This window comes from Hakea prostrata, chromosome 9 (genome assembly GCF_041222555.1).
Source record: "Hakea prostrata isolate BN-2017 chromosome 9, UWA_Hpros_2, whole genome shotgun sequence".
Classification (NCBI taxonomy): domain Eukaryota; kingdom Viridiplantae; phylum Streptophyta; class Magnoliopsida; order Proteales; family Proteaceae; genus Hakea; species Hakea prostrata.
In genome coordinates, this window is record NC_142608.1 from 28,850,581 (window position 1) to 28,875,952 (window position 25,372).

Below are 25,372 nucleotides of genomic sequence, written 5' to 3' on the forward strand. Positions count from 1 at the left end.
GCGATAAAACAGGGCACTTAGTGGAAGCTTGTTGGGCCAAACATGGAAAGTTAGAGTGGGCCAAGCGACTTGCCACTCATGCCGTTTCTGATGGTGGTATTGATACTGTAGCAAACAACGATAGTGGTTCTGGATCTTCTTCAAGGACTTGTCTAAGACTCTAAGACATGATGTAAGACAAATCCTTTGCCGATTGCAATCGGCGCTTCCACATCCACTAGTACTTTTGCAGCCACACTTTCTCATGTAGGTAACACAACTCTTCTCACTTCTACTCCCACCCCTTGGATCATCGATTCAGGGGTCTCTTCCCACATGACTGATAAGTCATCCCTTTTTAGCTCTTTTTTTAAATCTACGGCTAAAAATTCTATTGTCATAGCTAATGGGACTTCGACACCTATTCTAGGCTCTGGAAGTGTTTCTCCTACTCTTACTTTCTCATTTGTACTTCATGTGAAGGTATAAAGTATCCCACGATACCATACGATACTAGCCAATACGTATCTTTATTTGACCCAGCCGACACGATACATCTCGATACGTTTCTCCATTAAATCACACTAAAATACATTAGCCAAAGCGATACAATACTCGATACACGACGATATGTCTCTTAAAATCACCTGACCGATACGGTACTCGATACCGATATTTTAAGCCTTGCTTTATGTTGCTAACTTTCCTTTTAACTTATTATCTGTCAGTCAGTTAACTAAAGCATTAAATTGCTTTGTGACTTTTACTCCCACTTCTTGTGTTTTCCAGGACCTCACACAAGGAAGACGATTGGTGGAGGGTGTGAAAAGAACAAACTTTACATGGACTATACTGCCCCTATTGTGGCTCTCTCTGATGATGGTGTAGATGCTCTCCAGTGGCATTGTCGTTTAGGCCATCTGTCTTTACTTAGATTAAAAATTTTATTTCCTTCTTTTAAGTCAGTGTTTAGATTAAATTATGAAGCGTGTGAGTTAGGGAAGCATCATTGTGTCACTGCCACCTATCCTCCATGCTTTATTCCTCGTAGTGAGTCCTTGTTTTCTTTTGTTCATTCCGATCAAGGTTTAAAGTATCCCACAATACCATAAGATACTAGCCGATACGTATATTTATTTGACCCAGCCGACACGATCAAGGTTTAAAATATCGGTATCGAGTATCGTATCGGTCAGGTGATTTTAAGAGACATATCGTTGTGTATCGAGTATTGTATCACTTTGGCTAATGTATTTTAGTGTGATTTAATGACGTATCGAGATGTATCGTGTCGGCTGGGTCAAATAAAGATACGTATCGGCTAGTATCGTATGGTATCGTGGGATACTTTAAACCTTGAACACGATACATCTCGATACGCCTCTCCATTAAATTACACTAAAATACATTAACCAAAGCGATACAATACTCGATACACGACGATATGTCTCTTAAAATACCTGACCGATACGATACTCGATACCGATATTTTAAACCTTGATTCCGATATTTAGGGTCCTTGCAGAATTAGTAATAGGCATGGTTTTCGATATTTTGTCACTTTTGTGGACATTTTCTCTTGTCTTACATGGTTGTATCTTTTAAAGGATTGGACAAAGTTCTTAACTACATTTAAAAGTTTTATTCATGAAATTTGGACTCAATTTTCTCTTCCTATTAAAATTTTTCGGTCTGATAATGCTTTAGAATATGTGCAACATGATATATCTAACCTTTATGATTCTCTTGGAATGATTAATCAAACCAGTTGTTCATTAACTCCTCAACAAAAGGGAGTGGCAGAATGCAAAAATTGTCACGTCTTGGAGGTTTCATGTGTTATTTTAATTCAGATGAATGTTCCTAAGAGTTACTGGTGTGATGCGGTTTTGAGACTTTTGACTGTTGGTCATTTAATTAACCAAATGCCTATGACTTTGCTTTGTTTATGTCTGCCATTCATATTCCAACCCATCATACCGAGGCTCTTAAAATTCTTGGCTGGAAAGCCGCCATGGATGTGGAAATGGATGCTTTGTAGTCTCATCATACATGGTCTTTAGTAGACTTACCTCCTAGGAAAGATGTGGTCCATTGTCGATGGGTGTATACTGTTAAGTACCATTCTGATGGTATGGTTGAAAGGTTCAAGGCCCACTTGGTGGCTAAGGGCTATACACAAACTATAGTGTGGATTATTTTGAGACTTTTTCTCCTATGACTAGACTTAATTTTGTCTGTGTTTTGATCTTTTTAGCTGTGAATTATGATTGACCTCTTTTTCAGCTTGATATAAAAAATGCATTTTTATATGATGATCTTCATGAAGAAGTTTATATGGAGCAACCTTCGGGGTATGTTGCTCAGGGGGAGGACAATGTTTGTGTTTGCAAGCTTCATAAAGCAATTTATGAACTCAAACAGTTTCCACATGCTTGGTTTGAGAAATTTAGCGAGATTGTGGAGTCTTTTGGATTTGTACAATGTTATTCTGATCACTCTATCTTTGTTAGACGGTAGGGTGATTGTGTTGTCATTATGGTAGTTTATGTTGATGATATTGTTCTTTCAAGCAGTGATGTTGATGCAATCCATACAGTTAAGGCACACTTACAGAAATATTTCCAAACCAAAGACTTAGGTGATCTACCGTATTTCTTGAGGATTGAAGTGATTTGCAGTAAATAGGGAGTATGTTTGTCACAAAGGAAGTATGTGTTAGATCTTTTGACTGAGACTAGCATGCTTGCTTCTAAACCTAGCGACATTCCCATGGATCCTCAGTTGAAGTTTGGACGTGATGATGGTGACTTGTTGGATGATGTCCATCGTTACATAAGTCTTATTGGGAAACTTATTTATCTTACTATTACTCGTCTTGATATTTCTTATTTTGTTGGTGTGTTGAGTCAGTTTATGCAGTCTCCTAGGAAGGCCCATTGGGATGCAACGATGAGAGTACTTTGGTACCTTAAGATTGCGCCCGGAAAAGGGCTCATTTATCGACCAAATCGAAGTATGACTTGGTTGCCTTTTCTGATGTAGACTGGGTTGGATCTGTGGTTGATCACCTATCAACTACAGGTTATTGTACTTTTCTTGGTGGAAATTCCGTGACTTGGAAGAGTAAGAAACAGTCCACCATTGCCCGATCTAGTGTTGGAGTTGAATATAGGGCTATGGCCCACACCGCTGTTGAATTGATGTGGCTTTGTTCATTGTTAAAGGAAATGGAATTTCAAGTTTATGCCCCTATGAAAAGGTTTTGTGATAATAAGGTAGCCACTTACATTACTAGTAATCCAGTGTTCCATAAGAGGACAAACCATATAGAGGTAGACCCACTTTGTGCATGATGCAGTCAAGAAGAAGCTTATAGCGACTCCTTTTGTGAGCTCTATTGACCAACTAGGTGATTTGTTCACCAAAGCTCTGTTCATACCATGTTTTGAGTCTATCTGTTGCAAACTCAGCATGGGAGATTTGTATGCTCTAGCTTGAAGGGGAGTGTTGAAGTACATGCAAGTTTGGCTGTTTTACTGTTCACATGAACAATAAAGGCTGTTTTTACTATTTATGCTACTGTTCACGTGAACAGTATTTTTCTAGTAATGCTACTCTACTTTCTATTTCTAATGTAGGAGTCTTGCTACATAAGTTTTGGGAGTTTCTAGAAAGCACAGATTCTATTTTTTTGGTTAGTTTCTATTTTCAAAACTTTCTATTTTAGGAGCTTGAAAGTTACTAAAGCTGTAATTTTTTGTTTTTTGTTTTTTTTTTCTTCTTTCTAGAGGACAGTTATTTGTCTCTCAATTTGTATTAGATTCATTAGAATCTATAAATAAAAGGGCTCTGCGATTCTAGACTCTTTAGCTAGAATCATAGGCCTCTTTTGTTGGTTCTTCATCTCTCTTCTCTGCTTCTTCTTCTTCTCTCTTTCCTCTGTTCAAGTTTAGCTGTTGTTTTGATTATTTAAAGCTTGTTTTCTAATAGGTATGTCTCCTCACCTGTCTTGGACAAATCAAGTCCATCTGTGGCTTTGACCCCCCCCCCTCCTACTGCAACCATAACCAATCCCTTTGTCCACCTCCATAAAGCCCCTCTATACCCAGCACCCCCTGCTCACCCCTTTCCCAATCAAGTGCCCAGCCGAGCAGCAATCCCCAGCCTAGCCATTGCCACCAACCAAATCGATAGACCTACTTTGGGCTCCTGATGTAAACCCACTTTTAGGGTTAAGGGTAGTAGTGGAATTTCTGTAAAATTAAGGTGATGTAACCAGCCAGGGACAGCCCAAGAGGGATCAAAAGAGGGCCCAAGCCCACTAGAAATTTTCCTGCAAACCCAGTGGGGTCGAACCAATGCAAGGGTACTTTGGTCGTTATCCACCCCTGGTTCAAGTCCTATTTAGTTGGAATAAGTCCAGCTATTTTGTGGAGTCCTTTTATAGTTTTCATTAGTTAGTTAAAGAGTCCTAATCTATAATTTATTTAAGAGTTTTATTTTGATTGAGAGGTGTTTACTTGAGTCCTAAGTTATCTTAAGTAGCATGTGCTTTTTAAGTTTAACTTAAAAGTTTAATTAAGCATGTGTATTTTGGTAGACTCCAAATCTAGGGATGAGGTCTTTAAATAATTAGATTCCATTTTGAGTGTTTTAGAGGTGGTATCCTTGTCAATTGAGGATTCCCACCCCAAGTTAAAAGTCTTTTGTAATAAATAGTTAAAGAGTCTATGTAAGTTTTAGTTTTTTATGAATGAAATTTGGAGTTGGAGAAAGACTTGAGAGAAGTCGTGGGTGTCCCAAGGTGGGAGGCCTGCGGCTGGATTGTGCCAGCGTTTTCTGCAACTTCAAGCTTCAGCAGCAGCCTACTTCTAGCTTTCCCAAGTAGTACTGCCCCTCCCTTCCATCACAACCCATCCCAGTCCCCTCCCTCTCTTGCTTAGACCTAAAACCTCCCCCACCCCATCACACCTACCCCCTCTCCCTTCCCCATCTAGTTCAGCAAACCCTACCCCTTCCCCTAGCAACCGTAGCCCTTTCCCCCTTTTTCCCTGCGATAGCAGCAGCCCCAACCCCTTGGTAAACCACCTTTCCCAGCCTCTTTTGGCCTCTTTCTCTTCCCCGAGGTTTGCACCTAGCCCTAGGTTGTTTTCCTCAGGTTATTTTCCCCAATCAGCCTAGTTCCTTGACCTAGAAAAATCCTGCACTCATCTTCTTGAGATTTCTGCAGAATTTCTAAATTTCTAGAATCTGATTCTGTTCAAGTTCCAAGTCCAGATGAATCCAATTCCATTATAAGTGGCAGAACATCTATAGGAATCAGTTCTGAAATTACTACACCAGCAAGGACAGGCCCTCACCCACTCTAGACAAACCTTCTCAAACCCTACTTCCTGATTACTGCTAAAATCCAGAACCCTGTTCACATTGTAGCAGAATTTCTGTGTGTGAAAACCCCCTCCAAACCCTATGGTTTTCATTCTTCTTTGCTGGAATTTCCTGGGCAACCCTTAGCTCTAGGAATTTACCTCAATACCTGTATCCCTAGATCTGGGTTTATGTCATAAGGGCTGCCCAGAAATTTAAGAGGAAGATTATTTTAGAATGCTTGGGTGTTCTATTGCCTTGAAAACCCTGCATTAATAATAAACTCAGATCTGAATCTTAACCAAATTCTGAAAAATAAGGGTTTCGGAGGTTTCGGCTTGGGTGTGAAGGAGCTGCACTTGCTGTTCTGTAATTTCAGAACTTGTTTGCAATTGTCTGGAATGTAGGGGCTTGTCAGAAGTTGAAAACTCAGATGTTTAAATATAATTTGCAGAAAATTCAGATGAAGAAGATGATGTGCAGTAATTTTTTAGAACTAGGGGAACTAGGTTCCATTGGGGAATTAATAGCAGAACTAAGGTATGGGGGAAGGTGCGATCCTAGGGAGAGAAGAAGGAAGGCTAGAGGGGCTCAGGAAAAGGAACTACAGGGGTGGGGGTTCGAAACTACTGCAGGGGAAAAGAGGGGTACGGGTCTCGTGGGGTTAGTGGAGAGGTGGGGGTGGGACAGGGCTGAGAGGGTCTGTGATGGAAGGAGGGGGGTTCCAGACCTTGCCCAAAATAGGGGAAGAGTCGGGGAGGGCTACGGGAGTGATAGGAGGCAAGGAATGGGGGTGGGGATGTTCTGTAATTGGTTGCTGCTAGGGTGACTAAAGGCTGCTTCTTGAATGCTTGAAGATTGCTGGAATGAAGAAGAAGAAGAAGCTTGAATTGTAACGGTGTGATCCTTGAGCAATCTCTTAATACTCAACAATGGTCCCCTCAACTTAGGAAACCATGATCCTCAACTCAACATTTTTATTCAATAGTCAAAACTAAAAACTTACAAAGAAATAATAGGCTTATTTATAGCCTACTAATAGACTTTAACATTATGTGAGAATCCTTAACAGACAAGAATCCTACCACCTAACATGGACTCTTGATTCGGAATCTAAATAACTAAAGACATGTGCTGAAATAAGACTTTTTAACTTAAATAAGTACATGCCTTAATTCTTTTTTTATTAAAAGTTGAAGGCACATGTGCTATACTTAATATAACAAAGGACTCCTTTACTGACTTCAAAACAAACAAAATTTGATAAATAGAATTCAAATAGGACTCTACGAGTGAAGCTGGAATTAAGTCCAGCAAGGAAAGAGGGCTAGAAATGCCATAATTACCCCTACTAGGGGGTTTGGCCAGCTTTTGGGGCTTCCTGGAGCCATCTAGGGCCCCACTTAGGGTTTCGGCCAGGGGTCTTTGTGTTCATATCAGCTCCCCTCCGGGATGCCCCCTAACTCTTAACAGAAGCTAGCCAATCCACTAACATCTCCTCTGTGATTCTTGCCTCTGGTCCCTCCAGTAAGTCATGAAGCTTTTCTTGTGTTTGATATGCCTGAGAAGTCTACCTTTCCCACACTTTCTATGCTTCCCTCTACGACATTGCAGCAACAGCACTATGACCCCTTATGCCTGAGAAGTCTACCTTTCCCACCCTTGCTATGCTTGCCTCTACGACATCACATCAACACCACTAATGACCCCTTTTGCCAACTACAACTCTTCTACAACTCGTATGATCTCTCCTCCATCTGCCGTGAAAATACCACTGTCGAGGTCCTCTACGAAGTCTCTATTGCTGCTGCTTCTCGAAAGTCCTCAACACAATGAACCTGTCGGACGAGGTCAATCTTTGATGCTACTAGCAATAGGCTCAAGTGGTCCTCTTGTTGCTACTATCTCCAATCCTGAGCTAAATCACCCTCCTTTGCTTTCTAGCATGGTTCAAGAAGTCAAACCCTTGTGCCAACAATCTCGACTTCAATGTGTGCAATAGAAGCTCTCTGAAGGTGATCACTGTCCATGTACCAACTACTGCCGCAGCAACCCTGAGTACTAGTGCTAGTAGGTCCCCCCCCTAAAGGTTGCCTTCAGCCCTCCCCCCCCCCCCCCTATGCATGTCTTTGCGCTGACACCAAGCACCCATAGGGTACCAATCCCATAACCCCCTCCCCTCTTGTCAACCTTCCTTTTTGCAACCCTCCCCCCCCCCCCCCCCCCCCTTTTCAACACTTGTAGCCCTCATTCTCCCCTCACACTAGGCCCACCCCATCCCTTACCCCTAAACCTATTCCCCCTTCTTGGCCCAACCACTCCCCCTTGAATTGTGAGTCACCCACTCCCCTCTTCCAGATTCTCAGCTGACCCTACCCTCCTCATCCACTAGGCCCATCTCCCCCATAACCTTGGCCCAACCAACCTTCCTCATCCACCAAATCAATTTCTCACCTTAACCCTTAACCCCCTCCCACCTTAATTTTTGCCTCCTGCTCAATCTCTCACTCCCGTCCCCCCTGATGAGGACATCAATCTTAGGCGACAGTTTCAAGTCTACCAATGATGCCGGCATACAGATCAGCTCATGGCAGCACCTATGTGGGTCACTAACGAGTTTAGTTGCTACTGGATTCCCAAAGTCGTATGGTTCGACGAGGAGCATTGCTCATAGGCAATGTTGTGAGTTTATTTAGGTTTAATTTGTTTGTGGGTTTGTTGTGTTCTATTTTTATTTATTTTAATGTAATTATGTAATTGGATTTTGGGTTGATCCATGGGTTATATTTAAAGCCCATTGGTAATTTTTCGTTCAGTATAAGTAAGGGAGTTTCCAGTTTTCGCTCTCAAGTATTAGATGGTAGAGAGCTATCTAGGGTTTCTTTGGAAATTTTGGCTTGGGATGAATTTTATTTTTATTTTTAATTTTTTATTATTATTTTAAAGACCTTGTATTGGAGTTTTGAAAGTTGATGGAATGAATTAAAAAAAAATTAGAACTTCTTTGTGCAAGAACCTTTTGTTCTTTTTCTCTCTCTAGCAGAAAAATCCTCTGTTCACCTAGGGTAAGTCTTCCTCTCTTCTTCTCACTTATATCTTCTAATCTCCTGAACAGACCCCTTTGCCCCTCCCCTCTTCTGTCCAGCATTCCCTTTCTCCTTTTCTTTCCTTCTCTTCATCTTTCACTTCTAGATTTTGTATGGTAGCTTTCTGCTACCTTCTTTATATTTTTCCTATCTATTTTTTTCTTCTCTGCAAGTGCGTGAACAGCCCTGCTGTTCTTTCTTCTCCTCTTCTTTTTCTGCTTTCTTTTCTTTCTTCTTCTAATCTGTCCCACTTACAAATTACAGTAGCCTCTTCTCTGCCAATATTTTCCTTCCTCTTTCTTTTCTCTTCTGTTCTCTCTTTGTGCATATACATTCCCTGCTCTCTCCTTTTCTTTCATTTATACTAATTCTCTTATTTTTTTCTAGTTTTTATATTAATTTTCTTAATTTTCCAGTTTTTTATCTTCCCACATGTGAAATGTCACTATTTCCCCCCCCCCCAATATTGAGAACAATTTTTAAAGGTAAAATAATGGGTATAAATGTCTTTCCTAATTAAAAACTAACTCATCAATCCCTATTTATTCTCCCCTCTCTTCTCTCTCATATTTTCTTCCTATTTATTCTCTTCTCTTTCTATAAACGTGGGTTAAAGGAAATTTTTGAAATAAAATCTTATTAGGTATTCAAAATGTCATTCCTAATTAGAAACTAACTCCTTAATCCCTATTTATTCTCTCCTCTCTCCTTTCTTTCTTCCTATTTATTCTCTTCCCTTTCTATAAGTGTGGGTTAAGAAAATTTGGAAAAAAATCTACTCCACAATTAGGTACTCTTTCTCTTTCTCAATTTGTTTATTGTTTATCTTTTTCTCCTTTTTTTGTTATTCTTTTTATTTGATTTTATATTCTATGTTTCTTTATTTCTTCTACAATTTTTGTTATTTGATTTTGTATTGTGAATAAAATATCTAATAGTTAGTAAGGTAGCTAACTACCATTGGTTTGCATCTCTTACCTAAAAAAAAAAATTTGGTTTACATCTCCTACCAAAGAAAATTTTGGCTTGCATCTAACTTTTTAGGGTTGAAGTCATGTGTATATTTTTTTTGGATTGTTGCTTTAACTTACCTATATTTTGTTGAAAAAAGTATCATTATCAATAATTTACTCATTTTTCAAATGTGTGGGCCCCACAAAATATATGTGGGCCTATTCCTTAATATAATAAAATGTGTGGCAGAAAAACATTAGTGCTTCCCCAACAGGAAGGTTATCTGGCTTTCGTTCTTCGCCCCCCCCCCCAATATTGAATCCTGGGTCCACTCCTAGTAGTTACCTAACCTAAAGTATCTATAACCAGCCCTTCTAGGTTCCTCCTGCATCACCCCCTTTCTCAATCTCTCCCAGCCCTTTCTTCCTGTCTCTGCCCTCCCTCTCCACTCCGTCTCAAACTTATCTTCCCCCAACGCCTCTCCCCTCCTACACCTCTTCCCCCACCTCCTCCATCTCTCTCTCTCTCTCTCTCTCTCTCTCTCTCTCTCTCTCTCTCTCTCTCTCTCTAACTTTAATTTCCAACTCACTTATCATAGGTCTTCCCCCTTGCTCTCTTTTATTCTCCCCCCACTCATGATTGATGGCTTCCTATGGAATATTCAGTGCCTTAACACTTTGGCCAGACACTCGGAAGTAAAAAATTTAATCAAAGATTCAATGCTTCCTATTGGGCTCTCCTCGAAACTGATGTCTGCCCTCAAAACGCACTAGAATTGCAACTTGCATTGCTCCTTCATGGTCCCTCATCACCAACTATGAACACACTGATAATGGTCGCATTTAGTTACTTTGGAACCCCTTCACCCTCTTTGCTACTATCTCATGCTCCTCCCAACTTGATATCCTTTCTCCTCCCCAAACTCTTAAATATCCTTTGCTCTTTCCATTTTCTGGGGCAAAAACCAGGCTTCTAATCATCTTACCCTTTGCGATCTTCCCTCTTCCACAAACCCTCTGCAGCTAACCACCCTTATGGTGTCGGAGGTGATATCAATGTCGTCTGCTTTTCCCATGGAAAAACTGTATAGAGGACGTGGTTATTCATGACCATCGGTGGTCAAGAGCCTCTCTCACTTGGCAAAACCACAAGTCAGGCTCCTGTCATATCACCAGAAAACTTGATTGGTTCCTTGTTAACAACCACAGGCATTCTCACTCTCTCTCTCTCTCTCTCTCTTTCATACAGAATCCTCCCCCCATCCACCCCGAGCTTCCTGTCCATACCTCTGCAAGCTCTCCATTCAATCCCTCCTTTCTTTCAGCCCCAAACCATTCAAATTTTGCACATGTGGTCCTTCCATGCTACTTTCTTCCCTGAAGTCCAAGCTGCATGGTTCAAAGGTCATATATCTCATCATGCCTTCACTGCTTGGAGAGCCCTATCCCACTGCCTCCCTACGTTATCCCTCCTCATTAGCTGACCCATGCAACCCCACCTTCTTGTGTCGTTTGCCCTAAAATGAAGGAACTCCCCACGTCTTCTTTGTCTGCCCCTTCTCCAAACCCATTGGGACCCATGCCCTTGCCTCCATCTGGCCCAAGAGCAGATGTCCCGGCCTTTTAAGACATAGTCATTGACTCACCTCTTTCTTTCATGGCTTCTTTATTGCTGACACTGTGGGGATGTTGCTATTTGCAGCATGTGTTACTCACATCTGGAGTGAAAGCTACATAGATGGACTTCTAAATCCAGATCCCCAGAACAGATTTTGAAGGTCATCTGTAGGGATGCTGGCTCCAAACTCTCTCCTTGTGCCTAAGCCATTCTCAGACTCCCCAAGGAACAAAGTCATTGTTGTTCATCCTAGGCAATTCTAGCCAAGTTTGGACCCTCCCCGCCCCCCCCCCCGGCTCTCTTCCCTGTAGCTCTCCGTTTTGGACCATATAATATATCTTTGATTCACCCAAAAAGAAAGTAATATACTACAGATCTAATTAGGGAGGCTCCACATATTTTATTTTACTCTTTATATATTTATTTGTGGAAGGTGATTTATATTGTGTATCTGCCACAAAAGATTCACGTGTGCACTTAGGCTGCTGTATGGTGTACTAACTGTAAACTATCCATGAGGGTCCTGTATATAAAATGCGAATGTTCAATTTCCTAAACCTGGTCCCTTGCCTATTTGCAGCATGGCCCAAAAATATAAATTCTGTAATGTGTCAAAAGCCCCAATAGCCATCTGGAATCAAATTCTGTTATTTCTTGACTATGCCGCCACCTGCTCTTTTATTTCAAAATCCTTATTTCTTTGCTTCCAGAGGTTCAGCAGACCACAAGCAACAAATGTATTCCACCATTTTCAGCTCTTCCTGCTGCGAAATCCCCTTCCTGGCAGTGCCAAGACCACAAAAAGCTTGCAACAAGAGACTTCAAGCAGTAACTGCTGCCAGGAAAAATAGGGTTTGAACTTTGAAGTACTGATTTTGAAAATAAGATTACATCACTGATTAACTGAAGTTTCAAAACTCGAAAGACATTAACATAGCCCTAGATTGATCAATAATCAACTAGGAGCCAGTTCTTCCATTTTGACCAAAACCAACTCAATTGGGTTCAAGAAAGGATTTCTTGAAAATTTTGGTTAGGATGTATGGGTTGTTTTATATGGTTATCTCGACTCAGCTGTATTGAATTTAGTTGGAAGAGTAATGAGTGAATTGGAATTGTAATCGGATACCTTTAACGTTTTTGAGACTATTTGAATCAAGTAATGAGTGAATTGGAATTGTAATCGGATACCTTTAACGTTTTTGAGAACTATTTAATTGTTTTTGTTGAAAGGAAATAGTAATGGAAGATGACTTCTAATGGGTTGGCAAAGTATTAGACAAAAACAAGAAAAGGTTTAGGGGGAGTTTTTTGTATGGGGGAGAAATTGAGATACTTCTTAGTGATGTGTTTGGGGACTTCCAGGTTTCAGAATGGGATGGAACTTGAAGAGAAAATAGGTATTGATGTAGGGAGTTGATCTCCCAAGTTTGATGATGTTTTAATGCTTAAAATACGGGATCTTGTATCTAGCGTTTTATGGAGTACAAATATTCATGTTGGTTCCTAGGGTGGGGGATGTCAGAATGGGCTGAAACATGGAGAGAGTGTAGGCAAGGCTATGGGGATATGATCCTGCAAGCTTGTTTGGATTGGATGGCTAAATTGGAAGGTGGAGTTTCTTGTTTTAGAGGTTTTAGGAAGTCTTAAAATTCGAGAAAAACTAAAGCACTAGTCTAAATAAATAGTTGTAAAACATACTCTTCAGATGGCAGAGGCTACATTCATTTCTCAATCTTCACTCCCATCTGAACAGATTATCAATTGTCAACTCTTTCCTGAAACTGCACTCCCTGTGAAGCAAAAAGAAATTTCTAAGTGATTCCGAATAATTTGAACAATACTGTGATGAAAAAATATAAAATAATAAAATAATAAAAAGAAGAAGAAAAGAAAAGAAGTAAGCCCTAGCATTCCCTCCCTTGTCTTAGCTAATTCAAGCATTTTTACCCCACCACTCACTCTATTTCCAATCACTCATATTCCTTCAAAAATTAGTAACCAATACCCTCCAATTCTTTTTCCTCTGTGCATGTGTTTCTACCATAGTATTTGTTTCTATCAAGGGATCTAGAAACATCACTTTCTATAATCTTTCTTGCATCAATTTCAAACCAAATTTTATCTTTCTGAGTTTTCATCTGTCTTCACAAATTCTACTGCCACCTGAACTTCATTTATCTCATAATATCCATCCATCTTACATGTTTCCCACCCTCCCTCCATCTCATACTTATCACAAATAATCTATTCCAAATGACACTGCTGACCTTTATAACCACTTCAAGCATCACAGCAGCATCTGTCCGTACCATTTTAATACTCATTCCTCCACTTATCTTTTCTTAATGTCCTTCCACACCTTTGAGGCTTAAATTCCATCCACCTTACCTGTTTCCCACCCTCCCTCCTCCAGACCATACTTCATCAGATAACTGATTGCCATGCTAACTCCCTCCACTATCCGCCATATTCACTTCAACCATTGCAACAGTCTCTATCCTTATCTGTCTAATGCAAATTTCTCCTTCTTCCCTTGATGGACTCCTTCAGTCAACCAAATTATATCAACATTTATTATCTTCCCATGCCAAAGAAATTGAAGGGATGATAGTATTAGCTAAATATTGATTAATGTCATGATAAAGTCAATATTTGAATATGTAGGTCCAGTAAAATTCTACCAGTTTGCTGGTCTGCATTACCAAATTCATGTCAGCTTTACCAAATAATATAGCAAAATAATGTACATAAAGTTCTGTTTGGCATGTAGGTGGCTGCATTAGCTGGTTTGTAGGCTCGAATAGGTTTACCGATCTTCTTCACTGGACTCATTCGTTATTGGATTTTGAGTCATCTGGTTATGTTTAAATCTGTTTGCATAATAAATGGACTATCTCCCAGCATTTCAAACAATTTTGGGGTTTCAAGATAATTCAAAAGATTGAATGTTGGGAATAAAAGATTAGAATTTTTTTATATATTTTCCCTTTCTAGGTCATTTTAATCTGCAGGATGCTTTATTTTCCCAATATACTATTAGATAATTTTGATATTTTCTCTGCTCCTATTGTTATATATTTTTCAGTTTTGATCATTCGAAATCATTTTTGAATAAACATTACAAAGATTCTTTTGGTAAAATATCATAGGACTAAATTTCCCTCAATTCATAGAGACTGTTAATCCTAGGGTTCACAAACCTCTAGCAGGTTTTAGTACTTTCCCGTGGTGGAGGAATAATTGAACTGATGTAAATTCAATTCTAGGGTTAGGTTTTCTAGGAGAATCTCCCTAAATTTTGGGATTTGCCCAGAATCGTCCAGTAAATAAAGTAAAAATATTATGGAATGCCTATGGGTATCCAAGAAAGTTGTTGGAATCTCTTAGGAGGGATATGGTCAATCCAAAATTATGTGGGAAGGCTTTTGGAGAAAAGGGAAAAATTAGGGTTTTGTCAAAACCCAAGATGGAGTCGTTTACTAGGTAGTAAGATAGCCAAAATAATATTAGGGAAATTAGAAAAAGTCCTGCAGTAGGCATTTGGATGGGTTTGGGAATGACTCTTGGGAAGGCTATGGGTGGATCACAAAAAAATCTTGGGAAATCCTGACTCTACTGTTTTTTCTTTCTTTCTTTTCTTTTCTTTTCTTCTTTCTTTCCTTTCTGTTTTTTCTTTTCCTTTTACTGCTACTGTTGCCGCAAGTCAAAGAGGGGAGGGAAGGGAGTCCGAGAGAGAGGGAAGGGTTGGGGGCTATCACAAGGGGAGGGGTGGGGAATGGGCTGGGGAGGGTTGTAGGGGTGAAGGGAAGGGGCTTAAGGGTCTGCAGGGGGTGGGAGGCCTGCTGCTGTGTAGCAGCAGCAAGGGAGAAGGGTTTACAGGGATGCACAGAACAGGGGAAGGGCAGGGAGGGTCTTGTGAGGGTAGGGGAAGGTGAGGGAGGGGCTTGGGCTTGCTGGGAATGAACAGGAAAGGGAGGGGGAGAGAGAGAGAGAGAGAGAGAGCCTGCAATGGGGTGGGTTGGGTCTTCTAGGGCTGCACAAGGAAGAGGGAGGGTGGGGGAGGGCCACCGGAGAGGGAGGAGGCAGGGGATGGGGGTGGCGAGCTGCTGTACTTGAGGAAGATGACTTTTATTGCTTGAAGATACTGGAAATAATGATGGAGATGCTGATTCTTGAATAAAAACTCTTCAATTCTCAACCATGGCCCCCTCAACTAGGAACCATGATCCTTAATTCAACTCAATTTTATTCAATAATCAGACTTAAGGACAAAGAAAGAATAGGCTATTTATAGCCTACTAAAAGACTAACACTATGTGGGATTCCTTCATCGGATCCCACCACATAATCTCAACCCTTGAAATAGAATCTGATAGAACCCTCAGGGTGTTACCCTTAGTTCCCACAACTAACAAACATGAAGTAATTACTATTGGCATTCACCATTTCAGAATAATAAGAACAGCAACAAGGTAACAGCTGATTCCATTGAATAAACCTTGATGATTATCACAAATGGATACAGCACTGTTTCTATTGAATGATAATCAATTCTTGAATCAAATAAAACAAACTAAAAAATCTGAAAATGATAACAACACAGTCCCAAAACCATAGAGAGGTTCCTCTCTCCCAACAAGCTCTGCTTGCTCCTTACTTCCTCTATTTTCCTGCCCCTCTCACCTCTCTCCCCTCCCCTACATAACCGAACATTCATAACAAACTCTTACACTTTTATCCAATCTTCTTTTGCCACCTAGACTGTCTCCTCTGCACCTCTGCTCACAGCAGAGTAGTGGTTTATGTCCAATAGGGAATTGCCATCTGTCCTCTCTTTAATTTGAAGTTGATCCCCTGCAGCTGCTAAGAGTGATGTTGTGTTCCTCCCCTATCCTTGCGTTTGTACAACTGAGTTATGAGGGGCTTATCAACACTCCCTCCCTTCAGTTTCACCTTGTCCTCAAGGTGAAAATCAGGAAATTGATTGAAAAATTCAAAAAAGTCCTCAAGTGTTCTCACAGCCAGGTAAATGCTTCCATTGAATCAGCACCTCTACTGCTCCGCGAGATGAGTAACAGATGTCTAATAATTCCCTAGAGTTGGAGCTCCCCATCTTCTGTTAAACAAGATGGCAAGGGTTAAGTGATGATGTTGTTACCCATTACCTTCTTTAATTGCAAGACATGAAAAACTGGATGAACCTTGGAGTCGGGTGGGAGTGTAAGTTTGTAAGCAATAGGGCCAATTTGAGCTGCAATAGGATATGGACCATAGTAACGGTGGTTGAGCTTCTCATTGAGGCGTTTGGCTAGCTTCTTGAATCGGTATGGTTGGAGTTTGAGAAAAACTTCCTCTCCTACTTGCTAAGTGACATCTCTTCAGTGCTCATTTGTAAAGGAACTCATGCGGTTTTGAGCCATACACAAGTTGGTATTTAACTCATCTAGGATATGATTCCATTCACGTCGGAAGACATCAACTTCATCCACCTTGGAGCAGTTCCCTTCCCACTTGAGCAAGGGTGGAGGCTCTCGGCCATAGACAGTTTGGAAGGGTGTCATCTTTGTGGCTGAATGGTAGGTGGTGTTGTTTCAATATTCAACCCAAGAGAGCCAGGTGGTCCAATCTTTCGGCAGCCTAGCACAAAAACACTGGAGATATATCTCTAACCCTCGGTTTACCACTTCCGTTTGGCCATCTGTTTGAGGGTGATAAGCGCTGCTGAACTTAAGGTTGGTTCCTGCTAATTTGAAGAGCTCTTTCCAAAAATTACTCATGAAAACCTTGTCAATATCGGATACAATCGACTTTGGAAACCCATGGAGCCGCACTATTTGGTGCTTGCTTCATTGACATGTGTCGCAACTTGCCACGAATTCCTTCACAGCCCTCTTCATGCCGACCCAATACACCACTACTGCTAGTCTTTTGTAGGTGCTAAAGTACTCGTAATGGCCTCTAAAAGGAGTGGAGTGGAATTCAACAAGCAATTTAGAGATTAGTTTGGAGTTTTTAGGAATGACCAGTCGCCCCCTATAGAAGAGTGTCCCATTTTGCAGTTTGTAATCTGGAAATTCAGTAGAGCCACTGACTAGTGACTGCATCACCTTTCTGTAACACTCAGATTTCTGAATTTTGTCTTGTAGACCTTCTTCTTCCCCTCATGTTGTTGCCGATAGACTAGAGAGTCAGATTGTGCCTTCCATCTGTCAGGACAAGGCATCTACAGCTTTGTTCTCACATCTCGGCCTATAAATGATTTTGAAGTCAAACCCCAACAACTTCATACATTTTTGCTGACCCTCGGCAACCAATTTTTGGTCCATCAAGTACTTTAAACTTCTTTGGTCCATGCAGACTTTAAATGCCTCCCCAAAAGGTAATGACGCCATTTTTTATTTGCTAACAGCATTGCCATTAACTTTTTTTCTAAGAGCTCGAACATTCTTCGGTAGTGGCCACTTAATCATGCAGCGTATCTTCTGCAGATCTGCTGCTACACCTCTTGCAAAGATTATATGCCCCAAGTAGTCCAACGTGGTCACCGTAGACGAGCACTCTTTCTGGTTTACCACCATGTGATGTTACGTTAGAGGTTTAAGACCAGCCGCAGGTGATTCAGATGGTCCTCCATTGATCTGCTATACTAAAATATCGTCGAAAAACACTAACACAAACTTTCTTAGGTGTTCTCAAAATACCTCGTTCTTTAGCGCTTGAAAAGTGGCAGGTGCATTCGAGAGCCCAAAGGGCATTACAAGAAACTTGTAATGTCCATCATGTGTTTGGAATGTTGTCTTCTCCTCGTCACTTTCAACAAACCTTGATTTTGTGGTACCTTAATTTGAGGTCGACTTTGTTAAACACCTCGGCACCACCCAGCTCATCAAGCAACTCATCTATCGCTGGTATGGGGAATTTATCAGGCACTATTAGTTTGTTAAGTTCTCAGTAATCAACACAGGATCTCTAGCCTCCATCTTTTTTTTCGCACCAGTAGCACCAGCCTCGAATATGGACTCACACTTGGGCGTATTAACCCAGCAATTAGCATTTCACTGACTAACCTCTCCACTTCATTCTTCTGTGAATGAGGATAATGACACGGCCTGAGATTTGGTGGGTTACTGTGTTGACCAAACGTATTGAATGGTCATAAGGTCTCCATGGTGGTAGTTCCCTTGGATCTGCAAATAGGGAATTGAATTCCTCTAGTAATTCTCGTACCTTGTCATTAAGATTAACACCCTCCTGAGCAGCTGCTGCCATAGGCTTCAACCAAACTCCATCGCCTTCCTTCTGAACCATCTTCCAAAATTGTTGTAGGGTTGTTTCCTGCCTGAGTAATGTAGGATCTCCTCTCAATTTTACCTACCTATCCCCCCCATGTGAACTGCAAAGTTTGTAGTTTCCAATTGCTTTGAATATCGCCGAAAGATGACAGCCATTCCACCCCTAATATCATGTCGACACTGCCAAGTTCAAACGGCAACAGCTCCTGCACAAATTTTACGCCATCGATCACCATAGGGACGCTGCGACATACCCTTTGTCCTCGAACATTTTTTGCTGTCACTCAACATCACGTGAAAGTGCTTCTTTCTTTCAACCTTCAGTCCTATTCTCTCCACCATCCTTCACGAGATGAAATTATGAATTGCGTCACAATCGACTAACAACACTCAGGAACATCATCAATCGTTCCCCTTAATTTCATCGTGCGAGGTGAATTGAAACCCGCCAAGGAACTGTGCAACAGTTTGACCTCCATTAACGAGCTGTGAGGTCCTTCGTCGCCCTTGGCTAACTCCATTGTGGTGTCCTCTGTATCTCCCCTTGATTCTTCTTCATGAAAGAGCATTACCCTCAGCTGCTTCTTGGGGCATTGATGCCCGCGGGAGTAAGGACCATCGTATTGGAAACATAGGCCCTTATCCATTATGCTCTTCATTTCTTTAGGGGTTAACCACCTTGGGCTGCTGCTGCTAGTGCTGTCGTTGCTGCTGCCGCTGGAGGTAGTCGAGACAGCCCCTTTCAAAGAAGACGAAAAGCTGGGGTTGGTTTGCCCTAGATTGGACCGTGTTGCCGGTGAACCAATGATTGGTTGGTTAGTCAAACCAGTTTGAGTGGTCTGAAGCCCCATGGGACTCGCGCGGTTCAGCGCCACAGTCCATTGGGCCGTGGGCTGCCCTCTACTGCTATTGGGCGGCGCCAATGAGAATTTCTTAGGTCCACGAAGCGTGTTGTTCTTTGCTTCTATGGATTGGGCCAGATTCTTAGGTTGAAATAATTGTAATTCAGCCCTAATATCCTCTCCCAGTCCCAATAGGAAGGTTCCCTGTAACCAGTCTTCTTCCTTGGCACCGGCAGCAGTGACGAGGTTTTTGAATTGGCCACGATACTCTACGACGGTGCTACTTTGCTGGAGTTCCATGATTGCCTCCTGCGGTGACTTCGCTTGCGTTGAACCGAACCGTTTGCGCATCTCTTGCTTCAGTTCCACCCATGAGTGGAAGGGGTTCTGTAGTTCTCTAAATTGTACCCAACCGATGGCTGGTCCTTCAAAGCAAATCAACGCTGCTTGTAACTTCTCTGCCTTAGTAAGCCCTTGCAACCCAAAGTATCTCTCCACTCTAGCAGCCCATCCATTCAGGTTGTCACCATTGAAGATGGGTAACTCAAGGTATCTTGGGAAGAAATCACAGTTTCCTACAGAGGTCGCTGCTCGTTGTGGCTCTTGCACGATCGCACTCTGCGAGTCGTCACCCGTGGATGTTTGGACTATTTCGTCCCTCTTGTCTAAGGTGACTCCGGCGATGGGATACCCACCTCCACTACTTTGCCTTTAACCAGGTATGCTTTGAGCTCATTTACAAATGTCGAGTGGCTTTGTTCTACCCTGTCTAGCTTGGAATTGATTAACGCCAATTGGGTTTGCAGGTCTTTCACGCTGTTTTCTAAAACTTCAACTCTGGATGCCATTTTGTTCCTTACCATCCCCTAGATCAAACGTGCTCTGATAGAAGATTGATAGAACCCTCAAGGTGTTACCCTTAGTTCCCACAAATAACAAACATGAAGTAATTACTATTGGCATCCACCATTTCAGAATAATAAGAATAGCAACAAGGTAACAGTTGATTTCACTGAATAAACCTTGATGATTATCACAAATGGATGCAGCCCTGTTTCTATTGAATGATAATCAATTCTTGAATAAAATAAAAAAAAAAAAAAAAAAAAAAAACTCTAAAAATGATAACAACACGGTCCCAAAACCATACCCGAGAGGTTGCCCTCTCCCAGCAAGCTCTGCTTGCTCCTTACTTCCTCTATTTTCCTCCCCCTCTCACCCCTCTCACCTCTCTCCCCTCCCCTACATAACCAAACATTTGTAACAAGCTCTTACACTTCTATCCAATCTTCTTTTGCCACCTGGACTGTCTCCTTTGAACCTCTGCTCACAGCAGAGTAGTGGTTGCTGTCCAATAGGGAATTGCAATCTGTCCTCTCTTTAATTTGAAGTTGATCCCCTGCAGCTGCTGAGAGTGATGCTGTGTTCCTCCCCCTATCCTTGCATTTGTACACCCGAGTTATGAGGGGCTTATCAGAATCTAAACATCTGAGGACATGCTGAAAATGAAAGATCAAATAACTTAAGAATCTATCTAAGGAAGTTCACTTGAAAAAGAACTCCTTGGGACACTTTAACTACTAATAAGACATTCTAATTACAAGCGAACTCTTAGAAACCCTTCTTGTAAAAGAATCTTACGTTATCCACAATTTAATCATTCAAACATAACTCAAATTGAGAAGTAAAACGCAGTTAGAACTCTAGTAATAGATCTGGAATTAATTCCAGCAATAAAAGAGGGCTGAAAATGCCCTAAATACCTCTGCTAGGGGTTCAGCCAGCCCATGGAGGCTTCTTGGAGCCATCTAGGGTTTCGGCCAGGGGTCAAGCTCGTGGTCATATCATGAACCTTCCTCATATTCTCGAGCGCTGTTCACTCAGTGAGCATGTTACTTGTAGGGATTCAGAATAAAAATTGCTCTCTATTCACCTAATATGTTTCTATAGCATTTACACCTTCGTAGTGACTTTGGATTTCTGCCCAATTTGATCAATTTTAGATGAAAGTCTTGGTCTAATATCTCGGATAATACATGTTTTACATCTGCCATAACAAGTGGAAAGCATACCGCATCAAATTTTGCTTTTTTCTTTTTTTTGTAGGGTGCATGGGGTGGAAGTTGCAGAAATGCCTCTGATTGCCACTTCCAGTGCATACCGTCGGCAAGGAATGTGTAGGCGCCTTTTAAATGCTATTGAAGAGGTATTTTTAATTTTAAACCTTTTCTTTGAATATTTGCTCTGTTCTAGAAGGTGATCTGAGGTATAATTGTCAGCTTGGGGGTCTGTAGTGATATGTTGCCTGACCTGCTTCTACTTTGCAGCTTGGATCTATGTCAGTGTAACTGAGATCTGACATTATTATTGCACTTCTCATTTACTCACATCTGTATGATAAATTCCTGTGACCCTGTCTGGATGAGAATCACAACTATAAATTCGTGACAGAATGCCCTCTCCCACCTCTTAACTTTCTCTTTCATACAGTGGTACCTTACCACCTCTCTATCACCTAAATTTTTATGAAGAACTCCTGTTTAAATGCGAAGTTCAACTATAAATCATGATAGTCAACAAATAAAACCACTAAGGTGGTCGTAGATTAGGACTTTCTTTGTATGCTGCTTTTCACCAGGTTTCATTTGATTTCTTTGTGGATTGGATGATGGAAAAACCAGGATGCAGCAAGAGAGGCTTAGTCAAGTCAACCAGTAAGCTTTGCTTTCAGAGTAGCTGGTGGGGCTAAGTCAATTTTCAAGAAAACAGAGGGCACACTAGCATGCTCCTGCTTGAGAACACTTGAGCATGATATGTGGCAGTCCCCTGCCGCTGCCGGCTTCCATCTTTATCTCTCATAAGAATGAGAATTGTTGCTAAAAAAGTACTACATTAGGCTGCCTGTCAAATATGCTGATAACACCTCACACACACCTTCCCCCCAGGGGGCCTTCTTCCTCCACGCAGCATTGCTCTGTCAGGCTTTCGCCCATTGTGGAAAATTCCCCACTGCTGCCTCCCGTAGGAGTCTGGGCCGTGTCTCAGTCCCAGTGTGGCTGATCATCCTCAGACCAGCTATTGATTATTGCCTTGATAAGCTATTGCCTCAGCAACTAGCTAATCAGACACAAGCCCCTCCCTGAGTGGATTCCTCCTTTTAGCAGCCGTTTCGAGCTGTTGTTCCCCTCCCAAGGGCATGTTCTTACGCTTTACTCGCCCGTCCGCCACTGGAAACACCACTTCCTATCCGACTTGCATGTGTTAAGCATGCCGCCAGAATGAGTCAGGATTGAACTCTCCATGAGATTCATAGTTGCATTACTTATAGCTCCTTGTGCATAGACAAAGCAAGAAAAAGAAAAAGAGAGGAAGAAGAAGAAGAATGGAGGTCCAGCTGATCAGCCAGAAAGCTGGCAGTGTCATACAAATTATAGTCCCTATTGCCCAGTTGTCCGTTACCCATGCTCCTCTTCTTACGGGTTGAATACTAATTTGAGAACCTGCCACATGTTCATTAACTGATTAGTGAAGGATAATATGTCTCCATGACACTTCAGTTTCACTATCATTATCAGATTTTTTTATTTTATTTTATTATTATTATTTTTTTTTTCTTTCTATTTTCAATTGCTTTCATTGACTTACTATTCATTTGTTGTTTGCTAATGTGATGGTAGATGCTGAAGTCTTTCAAGGTTGAAAGACTGGTATTGGCTGCAATTCCTTCTTTAGTTGATACATGGACTTCAGGGTTTGGCTTTGAACCTTTAGAAGATAAAGATCAGGAACAACTAAAGAGTATCAATCTGATGGTGTTTCCGGGTACCACATTGCTGAGAAAGAGATTGTGCGAGAGAAATGCTACAGATGTTGAACTCTGAGGCAGGTTATCATTTTTAATTTGGCATGTTTTTCTTCTTATTATTGTGTTTGGGAATTGAAACTTAGCCTTCTGCGGTACAGGACTTGCTGATGAATCATCATCCTTGCGACCTGAAGGATAATTAGAAACAGGTGTTGAATCTACCCTTCCATCTGATGATACTTGTCCTGTAACAAAAAGCAGCTCAAAAGTGGCCGCAATTCCCATCCACCACGAGAATCTGCAGCCAGATAGAGAGCAAGTAAACAGTCCATTGAAATATCATTCAGCTCAACCTTCTGAAAAGACTATCTTAATGTTGAAGGAAGGTGAGTGACTAAACGGTCTCCAAAGACGAATGCTGCAGGGTGAAAGAAGACACATTGGGTGTGTATGACAGGAGTCCACCTCTTTTTGTAGAACAAATATAGAAAAGAAAAACGGGCACATTGCACGGTGAGTATAAGGTATATATTGAATAAATCTTGTGGAGTCCTTGGTAGCCAAAAAATAATGCAGCAAGTGCAGCTGGTAGGGAAGAGGAAACTAGCAAAAATAAATGAAAAGGCAACTTGGAAAAGCTTAGAAACTAGAAGTGAAGGAAAAATGAGAAGAGAACAAACGTACAGAGGAAAAAGGTGGAGTAGCAATTGAATTAATTGCATTTACAGGAATTGGCTCGTTTGGGTTTTGATGGATCTTCAATTGGTTAAATAAGGGGTTGCGTGGGTTGCAAAACACTTTTCTTATTATTATTCTTTTAATCCTTCCATCTCTTGCTGTTAGATTGAAACTGGCTGGAAAACCTTCCATTGTGTCAAAAATTGACCAACTGATTAGGAAAGGGAAAATCCATGGGTAATTGACCTGTCACTTGTTCATATCCACCAATAGCAGAAAATATCAACCAGCAGCGATGTTACTGTTGTTGACAAATCATTGCTTGAAGGATTATATATCAGAAGGTATATCATGTAATATGCTCAAGTGTTCTGATCTTCCAGAAAATTGGTGTATCCAAAATTGTCTCTATGGATCAGCAGGGAGTATCAAATGCATCGAAATAAGGCTTTCTTTTTAAAGCAAACCAAAAAAATTTCACCTGCAATGGGGCAAAAAAGTATAAGTTTTCGAACCAAGTAGACCGACTTTATTTCAATCATCCAAAAAAAAAAATATTTATTTTACTTTTATGGATTTATTGTATATTTTGTATTTTTGTTTTGCATCGTCCACAAAGGTATCTCCCATCTCCCGAAGTGGATTTTTTTTTTTTGGGGGGGGCTATAAACCAAAATGTTTATAATGCACGTCATTGTACATTTTTTCATTGTTATCTTTTGTCATCTCTATCCTATGTGGTCTAAAACTCTCCTCTTTTTATTACAATGTTCTTGTATATTGTTATAAGAATCATATTCTTGATGTTACCATGTTCGTTCATGATGAAATACAATTTATCTGTTATTCTATCTTGGATTAATTAGTATTAACACAAAATAGATGTGAAGATGATAAATCAATATAATTACATTATTTTTTTTGTTTCTCTTTTTTTTTGGGGAGAGAAAATAAACAATCCATTTCTTTGAGAACAAGAGGGATTACAAAACTAGAAAGTTGCATTTCAAATGGAAGCTTGATCAGCTATAGCTTCCAAGGTTTCACTCCTGCCTTAAAAGTTAGAAGCTTGAGCACTACCCTTCTCCATCTTGCTTCTTCATCTGCTGCTCTTTCTCCCTTTGTCAAGAGTAGAGCTTCTGACTGAGAGGCAAGGAGTTAGGTCTGTCATCAAATGTGAGTAGCTGGCCATTCTATGCGATTATCCAACGGCGATAACCTAATTTCGTAGCTGGTTCTGTTCTCCTCTTTCTTCCGATTTTTTGAAACCCCTTTCTCTCCCTTGTTTTTGAAAACCCCTCTTTCTTCTTGCCCTGTCTTTATGACTAGTACAGTGAACCTCTGAAACCACCTACCTCCTCAGTTCTATTAATGGCATTCATCTCCTTATTCCCTTTGTTTAACCCCCCCCCCTGAATTTATATTGATCGAGTACTCACACTGCCTTAATTTTTCTACTTTAGTATAGATCTAACTGTGCTTCGGCTAGTTTTGTTTCTATAGATGGGAAGACAATCAGATCACCTCTCCCCCAATCACACTTCCAGCCAGCAATACTACCATGCGAACCCTTCAACGGCAGCGCATAATAGAGCTCCTTCAAAAAATGCAAATAAAACCTCAATTCGAATGGACACTTGGAAGGCGTTATACCCTTTAACTGCTCCTCCCTCTGCTTCTGGAAGCTCGTTGCAGCGAAGCAAGAGTCATGGGTATCCCCTTTATGGATTTACCATCGGATACCCA

General features: G+C 41.0%; 1 protein-coding gene across 4 annotated transcripts in view; it reads left to right on the forward strand.

Annotated features, from left to right (window-relative positions):
- Nucleotides 1–25,021, forward strand: part of LOC149005091 (uncharacterized) — a 70,984-nt gene extending 45,963 nt beyond the window's left edge. Inside the window, exons 7-9 of one of the 4 annotated variants that reach the window (XM_089168147.1) lie at nt 21,250–21,349; nt 22,821–23,029; nt 23,107–25,021. In XM_089168147.1, the coding sequence (XP_089024273.1) occupies nt 21,250–21,349; nt 22,821–23,024 (304 nt within the window). In that variant the 3' untranslated portion in view covers nt 23,025–23,029; nt 23,107–25,021. Of the gene's footprint in view, nt 1–768; nt 1,252–21,249; nt 21,350–22,820; nt 23,030–23,106 lie in introns of those variants that run through there. The other 3 variants (XM_089168148.1, XM_089168146.1, XM_089168149.1) reach the window with 3 other exon arrangements.
- Nucleotides 25,022–25,372: the final 351 nt, after the last annotated feature.